This window comes from Toxorhynchites rutilus, chromosome 2, assembly GCF_029784135.1.
Source record: "Toxorhynchites rutilus septentrionalis strain SRP chromosome 2, ASM2978413v1, whole genome shotgun sequence".
Classification (NCBI taxonomy): domain Eukaryota; kingdom Metazoa; phylum Arthropoda; class Insecta; order Diptera; family Culicidae; genus Toxorhynchites; species Toxorhynchites rutilus.
The window spans coordinates 326,387,712-326,411,165 of NC_073745.1; the positions used below are offsets into that span (position 1 = coordinate 326,387,712).

General features: G+C 37.9%; 2 protein-coding genes across 2 annotated transcripts in view; both read right to left on the bottom strand.

The window, feature by feature from the left end:
* Positions 1-960: 960 nt before the first annotated feature.
* LOC129764690 (heparan sulfate 2-O-sulfotransferase pipe) overlaps positions 961-23,454 on the bottom strand; it is a 577,061-nt gene continuing 554,567 nt past the window's right edge. Inside the window, exons 5-6 of the mRNA XM_055764045.1 lie at positions 1,916-2,475; positions 961-1,847 (exon numbers count right to left, since the gene is read on the bottom strand). Coding sequence (XP_055620020.1) covers positions 1,523-1,847; positions 1,916-2,475 — 885 coding nt within the window. The 3' untranslated portion in view covers positions 961-1,522. The remainder of the gene's footprint in view (positions 1,848-1,915; positions 2,476-23,454) is intronic.
* LOC129764691 (uncharacterized) lies at positions 5,359-6,791 on the bottom strand. The gene has a single exon (XM_055764047.1). It carries the CDS (start codon positions 6,698-6,700, stop codon positions 5,567-5,569), a length of 1,134 nt encoding a protein of 377 aa, XP_055620022.1. The 5' UTR covers positions 6,701-6,791; the 3' UTR covers positions 5,359-5,566.

Below are 23,454 nucleotides of genomic sequence, written 5' to 3' on the forward strand. Positions count from 1 at the left end.
AGTTTCGAACAAAGATCAACTTCGCTAGCGCAAACATCAAATGAACTAACAGTACTTGTCATTACGTAATTGTAGAACATTTGGGAATTTCATTTTCCGAATTTTCCCTTTTTCCTTCAGAGTTCTCCGAAAATTTTCAATTGTCATATTTGGTTGGAATATTTTTGGTTGAAATACGTGTAATATTTTTATGGGACCCCCTATCCATTCCAGAGAAGGAAGGGGTGTCATACCATCGTAGAAACATTTGTATTGCAGCTCCCCCTTGGAGAGCGGGTGGAGTATCTAGCCACCGTAAAACAATTTATTGTACCCTAAAACCTTCACATGCCAAATTTGGTTTCATTTGCTTGAATAATTCTCGAGTAATGCAGAAATTTGTGTTTCATTTGTATGGCAGCCCCCCCTTAGAGAGGGGGTGGAGAGTCTAACCATTATAGAAACATTTATTGCACCCAAAAATCTCAATATGCCTAATTTGGTTTCATTTGCTTGATTACTTCTCGTGTAATGCAGAAATTTTAGTTTCATTTGTATGACAGCTCCCTCTTAGAGAGGGGGAAGGGGTCTCATACTATTACGAAAATATTCTCCGGCCCCAAAAACCCCTACATACCAATTTTTATGTTGATCGATTCAGTAGTTTCCGAGTCCATAAGAATCAGACAGACAGACAGACAGACAGAAATCCATTTTTATATATATAGATAGCATATCAGACATATCTTGAAGAATTTCCAATTCTATTACTATGCAAATCATCAGAATCCGTTCACTGTGAAAATAGTTATTAACGTTAACTTTATTTCATAAAAATGTGACCTGTTTTCTGGTTTGGAACCCTTCCTGAAAGACGTAGTTCTGCGTCAAAAACGCAAACAGGGTGTTTATGTTAGGGCTTTCTCAGTCTTATACATCATAATCTAAATTAAGTTAAGTTACAGTTTATTATTACTTTCTACAGCACATCTACAACTAGTAATTCACTAACGATCTACAATCTCCTCGTAATTTCTTTCTTGTAAATAGATCTAGGAAGGCTTTCTTGTTTTTCCTTTTTTATTTGTATATTTTCACGGCGATTTTCCTTTTGTTATCGGTTGCGTCACTATCAAAATGAATTCTCTGTCGAAATTGCCGAAAAATAAATGTACACATTTACATAATTTAAGCATCTATCACATTGGAAGTTTTGAACCTTCTCTGTTCGCGGATTAAAACAAAAAAAAAACAGCAATTCCTATTAATCGTCATGTTCCTTTCTTCTTCTTCTTCTTCTTCTCGATAACTTACTTAAACTCGATTACAAGCTATAAATGTGTGTGTTCGTCAGACATGTATAAATATGAGTCCTCCCAACGGCGTCAGGAGAGAGGAATGATGAAATGAAGACTTGTTTTAAAATGGTGGAACTTGAAGTGGTTGCCTCTGGCGGCGAACAGACATTTCCGCTGCCGAGAAGAACACCTGTCAAGGGCGTCAGAGTTTTTTCTACCGGTCTATCGGTTTCGCTGGCTTTTCGTTATTTGTGGGGTAGCTGAGTTGCGAGAAACTGTTTGTACAGCCGTTGTTTGCAGAACTGGTAGAACTCGATTTCGCGGGTAAAGTTTTTCCGAACCAGGTCCTTGATTTCCTCGCTGACCGGGGGCTTGAAGTTGTTTTTGTTGATCTTCTGTAAAAGGTTCACCTCGTTGAAGTACACGGAAGTTGCCCCGGAGAAGAACTGCGGAACGTATCGTTCCAGCACAGAGAGCGTTGTGTTTAGATCCTCCAGCACACCGACCACGGCGTACTGGCTTTCGACTACGTATTTGGCGCGCTCCAGGGCTCCTGGACTGTTGAAGGGTCTAGGAAGAACAGATAACAATGTTTGTAGGAAGCTTGTTGATAAAAAAAAAAATTGTGGTTATCTTACAGGCACTCCTCATCGTGACCACAGAAGAATAGAGTCTGCCGTCGATGATCTCCGATTCCTTCGTGGATTGCTCCCTGGGCATAAGTGCACTCTGGATCTCCCTGTAGCACACAAGTTTCGAAGTCCTTTTTCAGCCAGCGTGGATCGGGCAGGGGCAGATCGGGGAAGGCTTGCTTTCGTTCGACGAAGTACCATGGTGCCCGGACATAGTAGTACCAGCTGATAATGCGCTCGACCGGATCGCGGACCATATTCACGTAGATTGGCATTGGCAGTCCGAAGCGGGTGAAATTGGTGTAGCAGACGTGTTTCACGTAGACCGAAGGCATAGGCAGATCCGAAACCATCTCGGCCAGCTCCTGCTGGCGGTCCGGTGACAGACGGATTACCTCCAGACGTTGGACGACATCCCGATGGAAGGTGTAATCGTTGCGAATCGCTAGACGGCGTAGAAGCTCCATGAACGTTTGGCTGCCCACCTTCGGGACTCGGTTGAAGAAGATGATGGGGATTTGCGAGCGGCGTGTGTTGTTTAAGTCACGTGCACTCAGTGTTTGCATCTGTGGGGAGGAATAAAATGGACATTTGACCATTAGAATTAGAATTAGAATTATGGTAGTATCTATCATGATAAAACAACGGTGTACACAGATTTTATCGTATTAGCAAATTTCGGTTGAGCTAGAGGCAAGAGTGCTAATTAAGCTATCAAAATTGTAGTACATTGTTGTATAACAGTTTTGGAAGTGAGATCCACTATTCAAATTGATTGAATGTGCTATTGGAACTTACTAAAAAAGAAGATTGAGAATTGCTTTTCCCAGGGAAAAAGATCAAAGAATAGACATATACTGAGATTATTTAGAAACTCAAATCACGCTATAACAAATTTGATTCTGATGTTACAAAATGTTTTAAATTTAATACGCGTTCAGAGATCAGATGAAACTACTGAGAGTTATACTCTACAGTCTGTCCAACTTCTATAAGACCAGGTGATGATTTTGTTGCTTTGTGCCATTGTAAACAAACAATGCTTTAACTTACATTCTAGTGTATTGGTATTGGTGACTACCATATACACTGCATAATTTTCATATGTGTGTGTGCAAGCGCAGAACGTAAATCAATAAAAATCAATGTTTTGTATTTTTCAAGTGTCAAGTTTCTATAAGACCAGTTACATTTTTTCGTTGATTTGGTTGTTTTGATCAATAAATCTGGAGATTGCCGAGGGGAAAAGTACTCACGGAGAGAAAAGAAAGACAAATCGATGCATTTCACCAAGAAAATGTTGATATCAGAGAAATTTCTCGTCGTATTGGTTGATCCCATCAAGTACTTGCTCAATTATTTAACGAATCCTCAAGAATGCGGTAAGAAGGGGAGAGCTCCACGTAAATCGAAGCTCTCTGACCAGGATAAGCGAGAAATAGCTAGAACAGCTTCGAATACCTCAAAATCGCTTATGCAAATAAAGCAATATTTGAATTTCAATGTTACTCGGGTGACAATTCGTCAAGTTTTGGTAAAAAATCCTCACATAAAGAGGGTTTAAAAGGTTAAAAATCCTCATCTTCAACCACCTCACCTCGGAAGACGTCTGAGTTTTGCCAAAGCTCATATGAATCGACAGTGGGACATGGTATGTTGTGACAAAGAATGTTTCCAAAAAAATACATTTTGTTATATACCATAACGAAAAGTTCTTCAATGTAAAGGTTCTCTTCACTGACGAAAAACCAGAAATGTTGGTGGAGGCTCGTGCATGGTTCGGGCGGGATTTTGTGCAACCGGAAAGCTCAAGATAGCTTTCACATCATCCAAGGATTACATACATACTCTGGAATCCTCTCTCCTACCATTTTTGCTTAGACATCGTCACAAAAATATCACATATCATATCATATTCATATCAGCAAGGAAACTAAGCAATGGATTAAGGACGAAAAACTCAATTTTTTGGACTGGTCGGCTCGCTCCTGTTGAATCCTGTTGATAATCTTAGGGGGATCCTTCTACGCAGATTCTACACTGAGGGAAAACGGAACACCACGATTGAAGAGCTCAAGGTAGCAATTTCGGAAACATGGAAAAAAATATCGAGAAAATCGAGAAAATAACCAGCATTTGGTAAATAGTATTCCAACACGAATTTTCCAGGTTGTTCACCGAAATGGCAAATGACATGTAAATAAGCCGATCGTTTTCAATATTTTATTGATAACACTTATGAATTTTGAAATGGTATTATACAAACTGGACAGCAGAAATTATTATATTTAAGCCCAATAAATAAACAAACAACTCTTTTCAACAAAATTGACGTGAAATATACTTTATTCTAAGCATTCAACAATGTATGAATGTGTCTTGTTGTAGTTTCAACTGCTTGTGTTGCAACGAAATAGAATCAGGGTGGTCTTATTGAAGTTGGACAGAGTGTATATACTACAGGGTGGGCCATTTAAAGTGGAAGCATCTGGCAACCCCATAACTTTTGACAGAGATGTCAGATTAACAAATGTCATACCGCGTTGGAAGCGTCATTTCAGTACAATTTTAACCATGGAACAATACACACCTAAACAACGCGCTGAAATTGTTCAGCTGTACATTCAAAATAACTTCTCAATTGTGTTAACTAAACGTGCGTGGAAAAATAAAAATATAGTTAAAACATCGCCTGGAGACAACACTATACGTCGATTATATGCCAAATTTATATCGTCTGGTAGTGTTGGTAATGCCAGTCATCTGTCCAGACAACGACCAAGACGTTTCGACGAGAATATTGATGCCGTTCGAGCCAGTGTTGCAGAGACTCCATCGACATCAGGTCGCCATCGTTCGCAAGAGTTAGGCATCTCTCGAACCACTCTCCGACGCATAATTCGTGTTGATTTGAAAATGTTTCCGTATAAACGGCGCTACATGCCATACAGCGGCTGCCACGACCAAATTATTGCGCGAAATGTTCCCCGGAAGATTAATATCGAAAAACGGCGATTATGACTGGCCACCGAGATCACCTAATTTGATGCCTCCTGACTTTTTTTTATGGGGATATTTAAAATCCAAGGTATACACTGGTAAACCAAGGACCCTGGCTGCGCTGAAAGACAATATCCGACAAGAAATTGCTGCCATATCGGCCAAAACATTGGGCAAAGTGATGGAAAATGCCGAAAAAAGCGCACATTTTGCGGTCAAGGCCAGAGGCGGTCATTTACGAGATATCATAATCAAAAAGTAGTTAGAACAAATCTCCTTGGACCAAAATAAATGAATTTCAAAAAAAAACTTTTAAAATTCCACTTCTTTACTTTGCTATTGCAAAAACAAATCCTTCCACTTTAAATGGCCCACCCTGTATATATAAATTATGCCGTGACTTAACTCGCGGTTTAAAAAAAACTTTTATTTAATTTCTAATTACCTTTTTATTCGTTTATAACACTTTACATTCGGTTCATAAACCTTTATGCCCGTATTCAACTCGGCTACGCTCAAGACTAAATTCTATAATCGTATTACAAGGCTTAAATAGACTACATCTGCTGATCTCATTATTTCCGTCGGTGGTTCGAACCTGATCGAACCTTTGTTCGCGTCGTTCGATTGATTTCCGCGGCGTCGGCAAATGTTGGTTTACACGCGCGGTGTAACTTTGACGCCTCTGTCTGTTGCTATGGGTCTCGGCTGGGCTTTTGCTGACGTCTTGACTTCTGGGACGCCTTGGTCGGTCGGTTGTGGTGTAACGCCTCCCCCCTTAGATTCTCGTCCGTCCTCGGACGATCTTTCGAAAAGGACGAGACTCGGTAATGGTCCAAATTCTCCTTTTCCAATGGTTTGTTTAAGTTCCGTGGTGGTTCCAACATGGCTTCGAATTTCCAGAGTTGCTCTTTCCTTCGCTTTGAATCTTCTGTCGATGATATAAATGGTAAAAGAACAGATAATGATTAGCATGAGGAGGACTCCTCCTCCGATGGTTGTTGTCCTTTTTGAACGATGCAGGTCTAACTTTATGTCCTGCAGACTGTTAAGGTTTTCCAATTTGAGGTGGTTGATTTCATTATTCTCCTCTGTATAGTTTAATTGTATCAACTTATTTCCGTATATTGGGAGAAGGTATTCTTCACTATTTCCAAAAGTTACTTGGTTATTGAAGGTGATGTTCATCACTTTGATTGTACAGTTGTTTGTTTCGATGATTGTCGGGGTGTTGATCAGTCTGGAATTGTTGCATGAATCAGAGATCAATACATTTTTGTTTGTGTCAACAAGTATGACTCCTTTCTTAATTTCTTCGACACGGATGGGTTGTCTGACGGGTTTTATGATACATTTTGGTGTTTGGTGATTCAGAAGGTTATAGATGCAATCATCTTCGAGAAGGGTTGTAGCTTCGCAAATGTCGCAAAGTTCGCTTTGTCTGTAAATGATGTCTCCATGCTTTGCCACCAGTTTTACGTCTGTGCTGATTCGTGTACTGTTTATGTTGAGCGTCTGAATGTTGATCAGGTCGAACTCGTTGTCCCCGAGGATGGGTATTTTCACCAGTATTATAATTTCACCTTGGCTTACAATAACGCTTCCTGAGCTGTACTGGAATATTTGATCTAAATAGTCTAGCTTTAGCTTTTGAGCATTGAGTCTGTTGAAAATGTACTTCTTCTCTTCAAATGAAAATAAATTTCTGTTTAAAATGTTGAGTTTAGCAAACTCGATTTGTTCTTCAATATTTCCGAGAATCTGAATTATAGAGTCAAGGTTTACAATCATGTTGATATATTCCAAATCTGCTCTGGTTACCAAAGAATTGTTCCTCTGTTCCACAATCTGTTTATTGATCTTTTTGAGTACGTCTGTTATGTTATTAATTTTGTTTTGTATTTTTTCGTTAATGATTATTTGTCTTGATATAGATTTCGATAGTAAATTTTCCTGTTTCTCTAAAGTTCCCAAACTATGGTTTATAATTTCTAAATCGTCATTATCAGGGTTTCCTGCTATTAATTTTATTGCTGTTCCTAATGCGTTTACTAATGCTCTTTTACTTCTGTGGGAATACAAGCTCATCAATTTACCTTTTGAGTTTTGTATTTTGAAATCTAAAGTACTTCTTAAGTGGTCTATAACTTTAATATTTCCTGCGATTTTTTCAATGTAATTGATATTATGTTCGATAGAGTGGATATTAATCTTTTGGATAATTCTCTCGAATCCTATCCTAATCCTGACTTGTTTTAATTTTATGGCAATTATACCATTGTTGTGAGATAGATCTTTAAGTTTTGTGCAATTTATTATGACGATGCATGAAAATCTGCAACGAGAGTTAAATAATTGATTTATCGGTTATTTCTTTATTCTATTTTTGTGGATTTTAATATTATTGACGTCTTCAAATGTTAGTTCGTTGTTGTGTTTAATCGTTGTTATTTTAAACGGATCTTTGTCCTTTGTTAAACGTTGAGAGTTTTTTATGTATTTAATTTCGCCTGGTTGAAGATCTTCAGGTTTTTCGTTATTCATATTTTGTTGTTCGTATTTATCTTTTCGTCTATTTAGTTCGATTTTAACTGCAGATTGCAGGTTTTTAGATTTTTCAGATATTTCTTCCATATTCGTAGATCCAGAGTTATTAAAAATCAAATTTCGCGGTTGGGTTTTTATTACTGAGTGGAAACTATTATTGTAAATGTCGATGGCGATATTTACTTGCTCGTTTAATGTTAAATCTTTAAATTTTGCTTTGTTTGTGCGGAAGGTTTCAATTAAAGTGGAGTGGAAACGTTCCACGATACCATTTGAATTGGATCCACTTGCGAGGTGTATCTCTATATTGAGATCATTTAGGAATCCCATAAAGTCTATGGACCTGAAAGATGGCTCTTGGTCACTCACTATAGTTTGAGGTCTTCCAAAATTTCGAATGTGTTCGGTTATTGCGGTTTTGATATCAACTATTGTTCTTGTGCTTAATGGAATCGCGTTTGCAAATTTTGAAAATGAATCAACTATGGTGAGCCACTTTTGACCTTTTAGGAAGAAAATGTCAATGTGGACTCTGTCGAAAGGTTTCTGTCCAAATGTGCTTTTTCTAATTAGTTTGGGTGGATTTCTGTCATATTTGGCTTTTTTGCAAATATCACAGGAATCGACATAAATTTTGACCTTTCGATCGAGTTGCGGGAAAAAGTGTGTTTGTAGAATCTGGTTCCGGTTTTCTTTGATTCCTCTGTGTCCGTATTGGTGAATTCTTCTTATGATCTCGTCTTGCTCGACTTCCATTCTGATGTCCTCCAACATGGTCTCTGAAATAAATACTTTGTAAATAATATTTGAGGAAAAATGTTTTTTATACGTCTCCTGCACTAGTTGTGCTAATGAGATAGGTACTTTTATACAACTCAAACCCTTCGGATTCAGGGTCCGTTTCAACGTTTCAACTATGTCTTCTTCGGTGTATGTTCTTTTTACTATTGTGTGTCTGTGATATTTTGGAAAAATTTGTTCGTAGGCTGCAAGTTCTACATTTCCTATTTTGAATATGACTTGTGTCCGAAAAACGTTGATAGGTCTCTCAGTATACCGAATAAAGTAGTCATCACTCGTATCCGCTGAGTGTACTGTCGTTCCGTCACTTTCGTCGTCTGAAGGTTCGTTTCCTCGCTCAGAAGGTTCAACATTTAGGGAAAGCGATGATTGCGAGTGTGCGTTCAGGTGTTTTTCTATGTTTACGCGCGACAGCGCGTCGGCGACAACGTTTTGTTTTCCCGGTTTGTAGATTAGTTCGTAATCGAATTCCTCTAAAGCCAGCTTTCCTCTAATTATTCTGTGGTTAGCGTTCGTGAAAGAAAATGTTAGTGGTTGGTGGTCGGTGAACATTTTAAACTTTCTACCATAGAGGTATGGTCTGAAATGTTTCACTGCCCATACTATCGCGAGAAACTCCTTTTCGGTAGTGGAATATCGTTCTTCCGTTTTATTCAAAGTACGTGAGGCGTATGCGATGGGTCGGTCGTTACCTGCTGGCCCTTGTGACAACACTGCACCAATAGCGTGGTCACTCGCATCCGTTGTTAGTGAAAATTCTTTGCTAAAATCAGGGTAAATTAATACCGGGTCGATCGTCAGAAGTTGCTTACACTTTTCGAAGCATGTTACTACTTCTGGTGTAATTTCGAATTCAATATCCTTTCGGAGAAGTGCTGTTAACGGCTTTACAATTTTTGCGAAATCCTTAATAAATCGCCTGTAGTAGCCAAGCATTCCTAGGAATTGTCTCACTTCTTTTTCGCTTTTAGGTATTGGCCATTGCCTTATTGCATCAATTTTGTCGCTGTTTGGTCGTACTCCCTCTTCAGAGACTGTATGACCTAAAAATTGCGTTTCTTTCCTAAAGAACTCGCATTTGTCCAGCTGAATTTTTAGTCTTGCTTCTTTCAATTTTGCGAAGACTTGCGACAAATTTTTCAAGTGCTCTTGAAGCGAGCTGGAGAAGATGATGATATCGTCCATATAGACGAAACAACATACTCCTACTAAATCTCTCAGAATGCAATCCATGACTCTTTGAAAAGTCGCTGGGGCATTCTTCAAGCCAAATGGCATACGAGTAAACTCATATTTGCCACCGTTTACGGAAAAAGCAGTTTTTTCTGTATCTTCCTCCTCTAATTGAATTTGGTGGAAGCCAGAAACTAAATCGATTGTTGAAAAATATTTCGCCTTTCCTAATTTATCCAGAATATCCGTAATTTCTGGTATAGGGTATTTGTCATTAATTGTTTTCTCGTTTAGTTTTCGGTAATCGATCACTAAACGGAATTTTTTTCGTCCAGATGCATCGGACTTTTTAGGAACCACCCACACAGGTGACGTGTAAGGCGAGATTGACTCTTTTATGATTCCGTCTTTCAGCATCTTTTTAACTTGCTCCTGCACCTCGCTTTCGTACACGTAGGGGTACTTATACGATTTGGAGTGTATCGGAATACTGTCCACGGTGCGTATTTTATGTTTAATTTTATGGGTGAATGATAACTTATCACTTTCCACATATAAAACGTCGTTGTATTTCCTGATCAATTTCCTGAGGGTATATTTCTCCTCCTCATTCATATGATCGTCTCTTATGGTGTAATTTTCAGAGTCAACCTTTTTCGGTAGCTCTGTCAGCTCGAATGGGTCAACCTCTGTATCCAAGTCATTGCAAAGCTTGATCTCGTTCGAATTGATTTCCATCGATTTTTTTGTATAATTTTGCACTGCTACAAAGGCTGTGTTATTAGCACTTCTGTAGAGGCCTGGCAAGATAGAAAATTTTCCGTGAGGCTTTTCTTCCTCTATAAGAAAATCTCCATTTTTCTTGGTTTTCAATTTTATGAACTGATATTCTTGTTCATTTAAATTGATTTTATGTTTCTCGGGAAATCTCTTTTTCATTGCGAAAGTTTTTCTCCCGATCCTCAATGTATTTTTACTGACGTCGATTTTAGCATTTAAATTTCTCAATGACTCGTATCCGATGAGTCCATCGAAAAATTTATGAAATTTGAAAATGAAAAATTTCAGTTTTTTATTTATAAGAAATGGGTCGAAGGAAGCGGATTTATCGATTGTAAAGGTTCCCTTAATGTTGGTTACTTTTGAAATCGGTTCTGTTTTGCAGTTTTCTATGTTTACATGCTCGGGTGATATGTAATTTTTGTTCGCTCCTGTGTCGATCAAAAATTTCATCTCGCCTTTGGATGTTGCAATGGTGATGTAGGGAATAAAGTTATTATCGTTCATTATTTTTCTTTTTGTAGCGCCTCGGCCACGTGAAAATTTAGTTCATCGTTGACGAAATAATCGTCATCTTCCGAATCGAGGACGGATTCGTCCAGCTGTTCCGAAGTGTCAGGTTCTGTTTGATGATTTTTGCTGTGTTCTGCTGTTTCGTGGCTGTTAACCTCTGCCCGCGATTTCGCTGTCCTCATCGAGACATCGTCATCTGGCGGTGGAGCTCTAGCTTTGAATTTCGCAGACCCGTATGGTTTTTGATTATGCAAGTTATTGTTAGAATTTGAGGTGGATGGCTTCGCGTTAAAGTGATTGCCATTACTATTGGGGTTGGGAGACGGTTTCGAATTATGTGAACCGTTACTATTGTTGGATCTGATATTTTTATTTGTGTCAGATGGTTTTTGGTTTAACTTCTGCCTATATGCAGCGTTGGCATATTGTATGGTGATTGCATACGCTTCCTCCAGACTTTTAGGTCTGTAGCTTCGCACGTGCATAGACAATTCCTCTGTGAGCCCATCTATGAATCTAGTGAGAGTCATAAGGCTCACTAGATTATTTATTGCTCTTGTAGAGTTGTTATAATCATCCATTGTCGCTGCTGTGGATTTAATAGCAGTGTCTATGGTTTTGATTCGGTTGTAGTATTCAGTGATGGATTTTTTTCCTTGGTTTATATAAAACAACGATTGGATATGAGATGTCAAATCTCTCCTATCGCCGTATGAATTTAGAATAATTTCTTTGATTTCTGCCCAACTGTTCGGGTTGCCGGCAGCAATCAAAATTTCTTTGGCCTCTCCCACGATTTTATTCTTTACCGCTCTGACCAATTGGCTGTAGACCGGATCATCTCTGTATCTTTCAAAAAGATGCAGGGTGTTTTCGGCGTCTTCAAGCCATGCGTTTGTTTCCCGTTTGTTTCCGGAGAATGTTGGTAAATTCTTAATAGGATCCGGAGTTCTAAACTGCATAAACGGATCCTCCGCTTTTGCTTTAAGTGTTCTCAATTGCCCAATCAGTTCGTTCTGATTGTGAGTTAGGCTCCTTATGTGTTGGAGTAACCCTTGAATTGTTATTTCTTGTTGCGGAATTGGTGCATGATCATCCAATTCCGGGGCCAGAAGTTCCGGAGAAATCATTTGCTCCCGCTCGGCCATTTTAATAAATTTGTTTTTTCAAAAGAAAAAATCTTACGTACTTTATACGCGCGAGAAAATGTGTTGTTCTACACTTCACTTGTTAATGAATTAGTTATTCACTTTGTGATATATCAAGTGTCCGCTTACCACTGGTGGGGGCTCGCACTTCTGAATTAGTATTTTGTTGTGTTAGGTTTAGATAATTGTTCGTGTTTACTTACAGGAAGATTACTGCTTTCATCTCCTGGAGTCTGGGTAGGTTGAATCGGTTTCCTCGTAGATCGTTCGTTCCAGGTGGCGGGATTAGTTTTCCTAACGGCAGCGAGTCCTTGATTTTCGCTCAGGGGGTCCTCTCGCTTGTTCGTTTGGTTTCTTCAGTAGATGTAAACTTCTCCTCTTTAACTCGGTGGCGGTGCTTCCAGATATCCGCTCTATAAACACTACTCACTTCGTTGTACCACTTGGCCAATGACTGCGCCAATTATGCCGTGACTTAACTCGCGGTTTAAAAAAAACTTTTATTTAATTTCTAATTACCCTTTTTATTCGTTTATAACACTTTACATTCGGTTCATAAACCTTTATGCCCGTATTCAACTCGGCTACGCTCAAGACTAAATTCTATAATCGTATTACAAGGCTTAAATAGACTACATCTGCTGATCTCATTATTTCCGTCGGTGGTTCGAACCTGATCGAACATTTGTTCGCGTCGTTCGATTGATTTCCGCGGCGTCGGCAAATGTTGGTTTACACGCGCGGTGTAACTTTGACGCCTCTGTCTGTTGCTATGGGTCTCGGCTGGGCTTTTGCTGACGTCTTGACTTCTGGGACGCCTTGGTCGGTCGGTTGTGGTGTAACGTATATATACTATGCGGTCTTGGAATTATTAAGATAAGGCTATCAGGGACCGTATTTTAGTGGGAGGTTACGATAAAAATCTGCAAAAACATATCATACGATTCACAATCCGAGAATATAAACAATTCCACGATCCAAGATCAGACAAAACAATCATTTCATTTGTTTTGCACATGCCGAATTTAGCGATAGGAATATAATCAGGACATAGGAAGATTACTACATGGGCTGAAAAGTCCCAGGATTTTTCAACAGATGGCGCCACTAAAAATGAACAAGATTCATTTCGAGATGTTCATCTTTCACTAGTTTATGTGTGAAGTTCCATGATACTTCGTTCATTTGTTCACAAACTACAGTTGTTTAAGCGTCACTACCTGAGTGTGGAAAATGGAAAAAGAGAAATATCAAACATTGTTTTTTGATGGGAAAAACTCCTGAACAATGAATGCAGTGGTTGACGAAATGTTATTCCACTTCTGCTCCTGCTCCTGCTTCTTCCGAAGACTCTGTGTTGAGTAATTAAGTGAAAGTGAATAAAGTGTACTTATTTTGTAAATTGACGTTGCTGAGCCGATTTCGAAGCTTATCCTTGCTCTGATTATATTCAGAAAAAATGCAAGTCGAGGAGTGAGGCATAGTGAGATCGTAAGGAGCATGGTATCGAAGCGCCGGAAATGCGAGCGAACCGTTAATACTTTTAGGCATACTTCTTTAGGCATTTGTTTTCAAAAATCTCATCTTTCCTTTTGGAGCGATTCCACTTTTCTGTCACGGAATTCGCTCTCCAGATCTTGTAAATCCCCATCGTTAAACTCTGGGAACGCTTACTATACAACCTTGATGTTTGTTAAACAGGAAAAGTTTCTGAGATTTAACATTGCAGCTGCCTTCAGCCTCAGATCATTTAAATAGAATCTTTCTCATTTGCTTGATCGGTTCCATGAAAAAACTGCTACAAATATCTTTAAAAATTATTTGCCTTCGCCATTTATTGTTCTGATAGTTTCTTCTGCTACCATCTCCACATGAATAATTTTTTTTTCCAAAAACGTTAATTAATCAGACTTAATTACTTATTATCTAACGTTTACAGAGTTATATTTTTAAGATATTAATACATTCAAACATTCTCGTTTTCTTACTATGAGCAAGTTCATGGGTCCAATCGCAGAACTGTTCATTGATTGATCGTCTATTCGACTCCGTTGAATTTACCTTTTACTATAAAAATCCAAGTATTTCTAACAAAACTTATCATTATAATATCAGACTATTTTCAGACACAAATTTCGTTCAAGATTTTTCAAACACTTGCAAATAACATGTTTCTCCGTTACATGGAATAAATGTTCTATACAGAAAATATGATAGAATAAAGACAGCCCTAAGTCGGACAATTCCTTTCTCGAGTTCTGCCCTTATCAACACATCTGGCATTCTTTTTTTATGATATAGATAGAAGAAGATATTGGAGTGCGTTTCATCACATTAAAATCCATTTCAAGTTTCGAACAAAGATCAATTCCGCTAGCGCAAACATCAAATGGACTAACAGCACTTGTCACTATGTAATTGTAGAACATGTGCGAATTTAATTTTCCAAGTTTTCCCTTTTTCCTTCAGAGTTTTCCGAAAATTTGCAGTTGTCATGTTTGGTTGGAATATTTTTGGTTGAAATATGTGTAATATTTTTATGAGACCCTCTCTCCATTCCAGAGGAGGGAGGGATGTCATACCATTATAGAAACATTTCTCATACCCAAAAACCCTCACATTCCAAATTGTGCTTGATTAGTTCTCGAGTAATGCAGAAGTTTGGTTTCGAGACTAACAATTCAGTAATAACTAAATCTAAAGCTAGATTAATTGGACAGGATTAGGATTTAGGACAAGGATGGAGCGAGTGGGGTAGTTTGGTTTGATGAGGAGGGAAGGAATCAAACAGAGATATAATTTATTTTGAGAAATTGGTAAAGAGAAAGTATTAGGTTGAGGTCGTGACTAGCTAGGATGTCTCTAACCGTTAAGTCAGATTGCCTTCCTAGTGCCCTGAGTGAATCCGATAGATGAATAAATAATTTTTGCCGTCTTTCAAATGATTTCAAATGATGATCAAATTCAGTAGCATTGAACATTGAAACAATGTAAAATTCTTTGCAAATATTAATGAGAATGGTTAGATAAATATCAGCTCTTCATGTAGCATTGTTCAGGGTTTTCATCCTGGAAAAAATCAATTTGTTGATCGGGGGCAAAATATACTCCGAAAAAGCAAGAGAGGTTATGTCATTTAATTTTTGAGGGCAGTGAGTATTCTTCAAGCAGTCTGATTTTTGTCAAAGTTATACTAAAATCTTTCCATCTGTACTATTCTTATCAAAAATCTGTATGGCAATCTGCACCATTCAAAATATTTGTTGCATTTGTTTGTTGTTGTTTGATTGTGATGAATTATAGAGACTTTAAACTTTTGCAGTTCTAGTCCCTTGGGGACAAACTCAATCCAAATTCCTTCTTCACCTGCCTTGAGAAAGACAGTTCAACGTAATTTCTTGCCAGCAAACCGTGTCCCCTTCCACAAAGATCAAACGACGTTCTCTTGAAAATGTTCAATAAAATTCGCAATCTATATAAATAAAAGTGTGAGGCAAAATCTGTTGCCCGAAACCCGAAGAAGGGATGGTTCGATTTTAGCCTTCTTTATTTTGTTGTATTCGTCTCTTTCCGTAGATCAATATGGTGGAGAGAAAAACCGGAAAATTTTCGGAAAACTCTGAAGGAAGGTCAGAAAATTCGGAAATTTGAATTCTCACATGTTCGAAAATTACATCATAATAAGCGTTGTTAGTCCATTCGATGTTTGCGCTATCGAAATTGATCTTTGTTCGTAAGTGAAAATGGATTTTCATGCGAAATAACGCACTTCGATATCTTATATTCTATAAATAAAATTGGAAGGCCAAATGTGTTGGTAAGCACAAAACCCGAGGAAGGAATGGTTCAATTTGATTCATCTATATCAATATAGCAGAGAAAAATCTAAAAATTCGGAAAATTGAATTCCCATATGTTCTACAATTAGCTAATCGTTGTTAGTCCATTTGATGTTGGCGCTAACGAAGTTGATTTTTGTTCGAAAGTGAAAAAGGATTTTCAGACGGAATAACGCATTCCTATATCTTCTATAATATTATCTATAAACAAAAATGGAAGGCCAAATGTGTTGGTGTGCCTTAAACCCGAGGAAGGAATGGTCTGATTTGAGCTGTCTTTATTTTGTAATATTCTCTGTATCAGTCATGTATTCCATGCAACGGAGAAACATGTTATTTCCAAATGCTTGAAGAATCTTGAACGAGAATTGTGTATGAAAATAAATTTATATTATAAGGACGAATTTTTGTAGAAGTACTAGACAATCTATAGTAATCAATCAATGAAGAGCTCAGTGATTGGACTCACTAACGTTCACTTAGTAAGAAAACGTGGATGTTTGAAAGTATTCAAATCAAAAAATCTATTTTGGGCGGGACGAAGTTCGTCGGGTCAACTAGTTGAATATAAAAATGTCGATTAATCCAGACAAATCCAGACTTTTGATTTTACAAGATCCAGATTTCTGTTCAATACACCTGGCAACCCTGGCTTAACCCTTTATAAGACCGTTGAAACTAGGCAACGAATCGACTCAAACAACATAATCCTTGCATGAGAAAGAACACATTATCTTTGATTAAAAATATAAAACTGTTAAAACAGTTAAAAAAATGGTGGAGGTATAGTTGTCACTGTCCGTTAAGCTTAAAATCACTGCTTACCGCTGCCTTGTAAGCTCATTCTATTGTTTTTTGGTTATAGAAAAATTAAAACAATATCTCTAGTGCAGCAAAAAAAATTATATAGACTTACAAAGAAAAAAAATATAAAATTTTAATTTTCCATCAAATACACCATTCTTTTATTGAAGAAACTGCATTGAATTACACAGTAGATCGTAAATAGAGCGCTTATAGTGCAAAACGTATCAACTTGTTGCATGTTCAACGAATTTAAAGCATTTTTTCCGGCGCTATGAAATCGCAGATTTTTTAATATAAAAATGAATGAAATTAATATCGCACATTTTTAGCAGCCTCAAAAAAATTGAAATATTTACAGATACTATTAGAAGTCTTTGGTTAAGTAAACTATCCAAATAATATACCAAGTGCGGCAAAAAAAATTCTGTGGGTGCCAAAAAGTTGTTAAGGCCTTATAACAGGTTAACCAATCGCAAAGTCTTTAAATTAATAAGAATTTTATATGAATATTTCAAAAACTTTTCGTTTAGAAAAATTGGGTATAGGAGTCTGAGGTATCACTTAATCCAGGAAAAGGGGTCTATATAATCATCCTGGAATTGTACACTGTCATATCAGATAAACTTTCGTTCATTCGAATATTGAATTGAATATTATATTGTAATTGCTTGATTGTAGAAAAAATGTAAGTATTAGAAATTTGAGTTCATTCGTGAATTGTGTAGGGGAAAGACCTATAGTATCAGTGATATCGACTCACGAGCCGATACCGATTATATATATATATATACAGTCATTCCATGCCATCATCGTTTACATCGTTTCGGAACCACGGGCCATATATTTTTATATTTTTTCCTGAAAGTTGAGGTTTTTTCATATCATACATCCGTATACCAGAGAGGTGTTGTTCTTCGTTTTTAAGTTATGATTTTTCAAAGTTAACATGTTTTCAGTTTTCTTTCAACATTTCTATGCGACCAGACTGGATGTATGTGATTATAATTCAATTAATTGGCAAATGTGTTATTTTTTCAAAAAAAGCTAGCTAGTAGGCTTTAATTTGATATGTCGATCATCTGAATCGGTCCAGTAGTTCAAAAGTAATACATTTTTGAAGAAAGTAATTTTTGGGAAAAAAGGGGAAAATAATTTTTTGGACCATCGGGAAACTTTAAAAAAATCATAACTCAAAAACCTCCTTGGTTTCGAGTTATGTTATAAAAATCCTCAGCTTTCCATAAAAAATATAAAAAAATATAGCACCATAGAAAAAGTCGATATTTCGAATCACCCTAAAATAAAAATGAGCACCCTAACAAAAAATAAAAAAATACGAGTCTAATAGTTTGCGATAAAGAACGAAACTACCACTTTTTACGAAAATCTGAGAACTACTCTATCGGTTTGACATGGAATGGCTGTATATATATATATATATATATATATATATATATATATATATATATATATATGTATATATATATATATATATATATATATATATATATATATTAGGCTGTCAAAAAAGTCCTGCGGTATTTCCGCGAGGTGTCGTTGTAAGCGCGTAGTTCTAGTTGTAGTCATTGTATCGAGCCATACTATAGCTTGTTGGAAAGATATTTTTACGCGCTATAATATAGTCCTTGACAGTGTTTTGTTTGGTTAAGTCGTTCGTGAGTTATAGTGTCGCAAATATGGAGCAAAATAAAGAGAAAGTCCGACATATTTTACAGTACTACTATGACAAAGGCAAAAATGCATCTCAAGCTGCCAATAAAATTTGTGCAGTTTATGGACCCGATACAGTTTCCATTTCCACCGCACAACGTTTGTAGAGGTCGTCGAAGATGCGCCACGCTCCGGAAGGCCTGTCGTCGAAAATTGCGACAAAATCGCTGAATTAGCCGAGAAAGACCGGCATAGTAGCAGCCGTAGCATCGGCCAAGAGCTGGGGATAAGTCATCAAACCGTTATTAACCATTTGAAGAAGCTTGGATTCACAAAGAAGCTCGATGTATGGGTGCCACACACATTGACGCAAAAAAACATCTTTGACCGTATCGACGCATGTGAATCGCTGCTGAATCGCAACAAAATCGACCCGTTTCTGAAGCGGATGGTGACTGGCGATGAAAAGTGGGTCACTTACGACAACGTGAAGCGCAAACGGTCGTGGTCGAAGCCCGCTGAAGCGGCTCAGACGGTGGCCAAGCCCTCATTAACGGCCAGGAAGGTTCTGCTGTGTGTTTGGTGGGATTGTCAAGAAATAATCTATTATGAGCTGCTTCCCTATGGCCAAACGCTCAATTCAAACCTGTACTGCCAACAACTGGACCGCTTGAAGGTAGCACTCATGAAGAAGAGGCCATCTTTGATAAACAGAGGCCGCATTGTCTTCCATCAGGACAACGCCAGGCCACACACTTCTTTGGTGACGCGTCAGAAGCTCCGGGAGCTCGGATGGGAGGTTCTTTTGCATCCGCCGTATAGTCCGGACCTTGCACCAAGTGACTACCACCTGGTTTTGTCCATGGCGAACGAGCTAGGTAGTCAGAAGTTAGCCACAAAAGAGGCCTGTGAAAATTGGCTATCCGAGTTTTTTGACAATAAGGAAGCGAGCTTCTATAACAGGGGTATTATGAAGTTGGCATCTCGTTGGGAACAAGTCATCGAACAAAACGGCGCATATTTGACTTAAAACAGATGATTGTAACTAATTTTATGAACAAATGAAAATTCAAAAAAAATACCGCAGGACTTTTTTGACAGCCTAATATATATATATATTATGTTGGCATTCAAAACGGTACTTATGTTTGTATCGGTATTTTAAAGAACCACATCCTTCTCTGGGTGAAGGTTCACGTTTCTTCTGATCAACACGTTGTTCTACTGCTGTATTGGGTATCTAGTTTTTATGTGATTGACCAATATGATCAATTTGATCAATTAATTAAGGGTTTTAGTTTGAAGAGTATTATCGACACCCATAATTCTCTGTACGCTAAATTGCTTCTAGGAGACCACAAGATAATTAAACGATTAGTAGATGCAACCAATATCACGCTCCACCCTCATCCGGCTTTGCTTCAAAGAGCTGTAAAGTGCATTTCTCGAGTGCCTCCAACTGAGAAGTTGCTCGGCAAATACCCATGACGAACAAACTCTAATCGAGAGCGGCATTATTATTATTCGTCTTCGGCTTCGTCACCACGTCAATTATAAGCGAAATCAAATTAGCGGCACACAGTTGGAACCGTTGGAACCCGCTGAAAGGGGCGCCCATTCGCCAGTCCTAATGAAGGAATGACGTGACAATGGCGCGCACAGGCACCGAAATGAGCAAACATAAACAGGACTCATCCCCGCTCTTTCACTACGCGTCACCCTCTATATTGAAATAATTGTACACAAACGGCGGCACGTGTACAGAGAGTCTGCTAACTGTTTTTCCAGCTCTTGAATGCCTTTCGTGCATTTTGGCTTTGTTGGACGGTGTGCCGATGATGCGTTTTCTTGAAGGAAAACTAAGTGAAATTACCTCATCGTAAAGTTTGAAGGCTTCATATACGAAAAATCTAACATTAGGAATTCAGATGAGCTTTGTGCCTTCTAGATTCGAAACGTTTGTCGGAAAAGCATTTTCCTGCTTAACGAACCCCGGTGAGCGTCGCCGCTTCACAGCCCAAAGACTGCAATCATATAATCCTCAAACGATGGGCAAATTTCTATGCGCTTTATTATGTCTCTTTTGTTAACTAGCGAAGCATACAACTTAATATACATTTGTGCTAAACCGTCGACGTTTGTCGACATTTCATTTTTTTCTCTCTCTCTCGACAGCCTTCATATCCATCCTGCACCACCCCTCGGCTCGGCTCACGTTTCCCGGAGCAAGCAGATTATTCTCATTCAAACAAACCAGTAATTCGGCTGAGGATGATGATAATGATTTTATTCAGTTTTCATCCTTTTGTGAGTGTATGGTTTGTATGTGTTATTCGGGCGAAACAACAGTGAACGGAAGAGCCCGGTAGTCACGGTTCGGCTCCCAAATTCTTGGAAGAAGACTGTGTGCGACTATCTTTTGGGGTGGCACTAAGTGGCGAAATTGCAGCCAGGAAAAAAGGGGGAGAATGACAGCAGAGAAATGCAGCTATTCACCAGAAAAATGCTTGATTTACATGTGCATTTTACTCGCGAGCGAGAAAGCTGCTCCCCTTGGCCCGTTCCATATCCATTATGCACGACGAAAACAATTCTCTGATGGTGTTTTTGCAACGGGTCGTACGAAGTCGTTCTCTTTTGGAGCTCATTGTCTCACGCCATAATGGGTATAGGGTTTTCCCATAATCACTTTTTAGAATAGCAAAGTTATTTAGAATTTCAAAATTTTAACACTAGATTGCCCAAGCAAGTCATTTTGACTGCTTCTTAATTTCAATCTAGTGTCAAAACAGAAAATCTACGATGTACAGTGAACCGCCACAAATGAAGATATACTTAAAGTTTCAATTATCTGAAATTGAGACATTATTTTAAATACATTTTAATTACATTAAGGATGCCGAAATTACAGATTACGAATAAAAAAAATTGGTAACAAAACCTAAAACTTCATAACCCACGTTATATGCGAACCATTCCGAAAATTCTTCCGGCTTGCACTGTGGTCACGCGTATTCTAGAGCTTGCCACTTTAGAGTACATTCAAGGCGTGTTATTCGGCATAGAAATCTCAACCAAGTATTAATGAACGACGCTAGTTAATGAATACGTTGAGACGGCAAAAGTTCCACAGGGAACGTTAACGCCATTCAAGAAGAAGAAGTGAACTGCATTTTGATATTATACAAGGGCTGTGGAGTTGGAGAAAAATTTCCCGACTCCGACTTCCCACAATTATTAGTACCCACTCCAAATCCGACTCCTGCTAGAAAAAATAAACAATTCGAAACTAGGGTTTTCATTAGAGTTTAATTTACGATTTTCTCTGATTAGACAATAAAAATAAACATCAATATTTAGAATTTCTTTTCTAAAGCAAAATGTCACCCTTCTAAACTTGAGTCGACTGCGAGTAATCGGTTTCCTACCTTATTAACCTTAGAGTTAAAGAAAAATGTTGATATATACTAGTAAAAATGTGAATAAGAGTTTGGCTCCTTTAAACTTATGTTACTGAGCCTTTAAAAATAAACGAATTTTAGTAAAATTTAGAATGTTTGTAAAACAGAATTGCCTCAGCAAAATCTTCCTTCATTGGGGCTCGAAAATCTGACTTCACAATTTTCGAAGCAAAGAACAGCCTTTCTGTGCTAACTTGAGTTAGTAGGATGTTGTATTATTTGCTGTATTAGTTCGAGCAACATCCACGATGAGCCTTGGAAACGCTGGAATCACTTCATGAACTCTCATGTTGTACGATCGGACATATTTTTCAATCTCTGGCAAACAAGCTAGAATTCCACTTGTTCAACAGCAGGTTTTCCTTCTCTTTAGGTTTGTTTTTTTTGTTATTCTGCTAAGCATGGAAATTTGTGTTTTCTGATGAAGATGAAGACTCAGGATTATCGCTGCAAGTTTCGTCTACAGGTCCTCCTTCGTCAACAACAAACCTTTCATCAGTTCCGATGTTTTACATAGTGCTTTCTGGGCCATCGTTAATTGGCTCTCGTTAAGTAAAATTCTGCTCTTCGGTTCGATGAAAATTACTGCTAACAATATAGGGTTAGCCAGAAGTGTATGTTTTCTTTCCATGAATCGTACAACTCCATCTGCAATTGGTCATTGGGCGGAAAATCAAACTTCTTAATTCCAACATAAACTTACTAGGTGTCAGTTCTTCAAGCTAAAGTATTTTAGTTAGGTTGAACGGTTGAAACAAGAGCTTCTCCAGATCGATCGCTTTGTTCCACTGATTTTCGGTTAGGGAAGTATTCTCATTATCCATATCATTGATAAAATTTCTAAGTTCAATCTGTCACTGAATCGTGAGATATGTAGGGGAAGGGTGGTAAAGACGGACACCCTAAGAAAAAGTTGATTTCGTGAATTTCACAAAAAATATATAGCTATCTCACCACAAATTGATATTCTATGTCTCTTTTTTTTTAAATGTCTTTGAGGCAGAAATTTTGAAAAATGAATGTATCCGCATGAATGCATCCGTCACGAATCGTCAACTGGAGTGTGTGAACGGTGCAACGCATATGGAAGATCCATATCGGTAACTTCATCTATTACGGTATGAAATTACTTTCAACGAATTCAAAATCGGTTCTTAACGGATTTGCACAAGTTCAGTTTGCGGTTGAATCCGTGCTGGATGCTGTTGGCTTCCTAAAAACCAATAGCCGCAAATCTTTGACGCTTTGTCCAATGCTCTGCATTAGTTGGCCAGCTTTTCAGACTCCTAACTCGTTAAACGTGAAATGAGAAATCGTAAAATATTTAAAACCATATAATTACTTACTAATATGAGCCTTTTCAAAAAAAACTAATACGCACTATGAATTACTATAGGATGAAGCTTTCCTTGGAACTTTGGTTTCCGATTTTCCGAAAATTCCAAAATTCTCAATCGTTATCCCTGAAATTGAAAATATTATATCAAAATAACGCAAAACACTTCTTATCGCATAACTTTCCGCCACTGCTGTTGGTGCACTAATCTGTTAAAAGTATGCTGTGTTGACAGAATTTTATGCTCGTATCATTCAATATGACCAATGCGAACTTTTGTCCCGCATTACCCTTTACGTGATTTAACATGAAGAAAGTCATGATCAAATTCAAGTCCAAACATGCTCTTGATATTTTACTCCATTACAATCTTGCACATAGATTGTAAGCTCATTTGCGTTCAAAAATTCGTTGGATCATAAACTTATCTACTAATTTGATTCAAGAGATTATGTTAGATTGGTAGGTT

Coding starts and splice junctions, on each gene's coding strand:
- LOC129764691 (XM_055764047.1), bottom strand. CDS start 6,700: ATGATTGTAAACCTTGACTCTATAATTCAGATTCTCGGAAATATTGAA.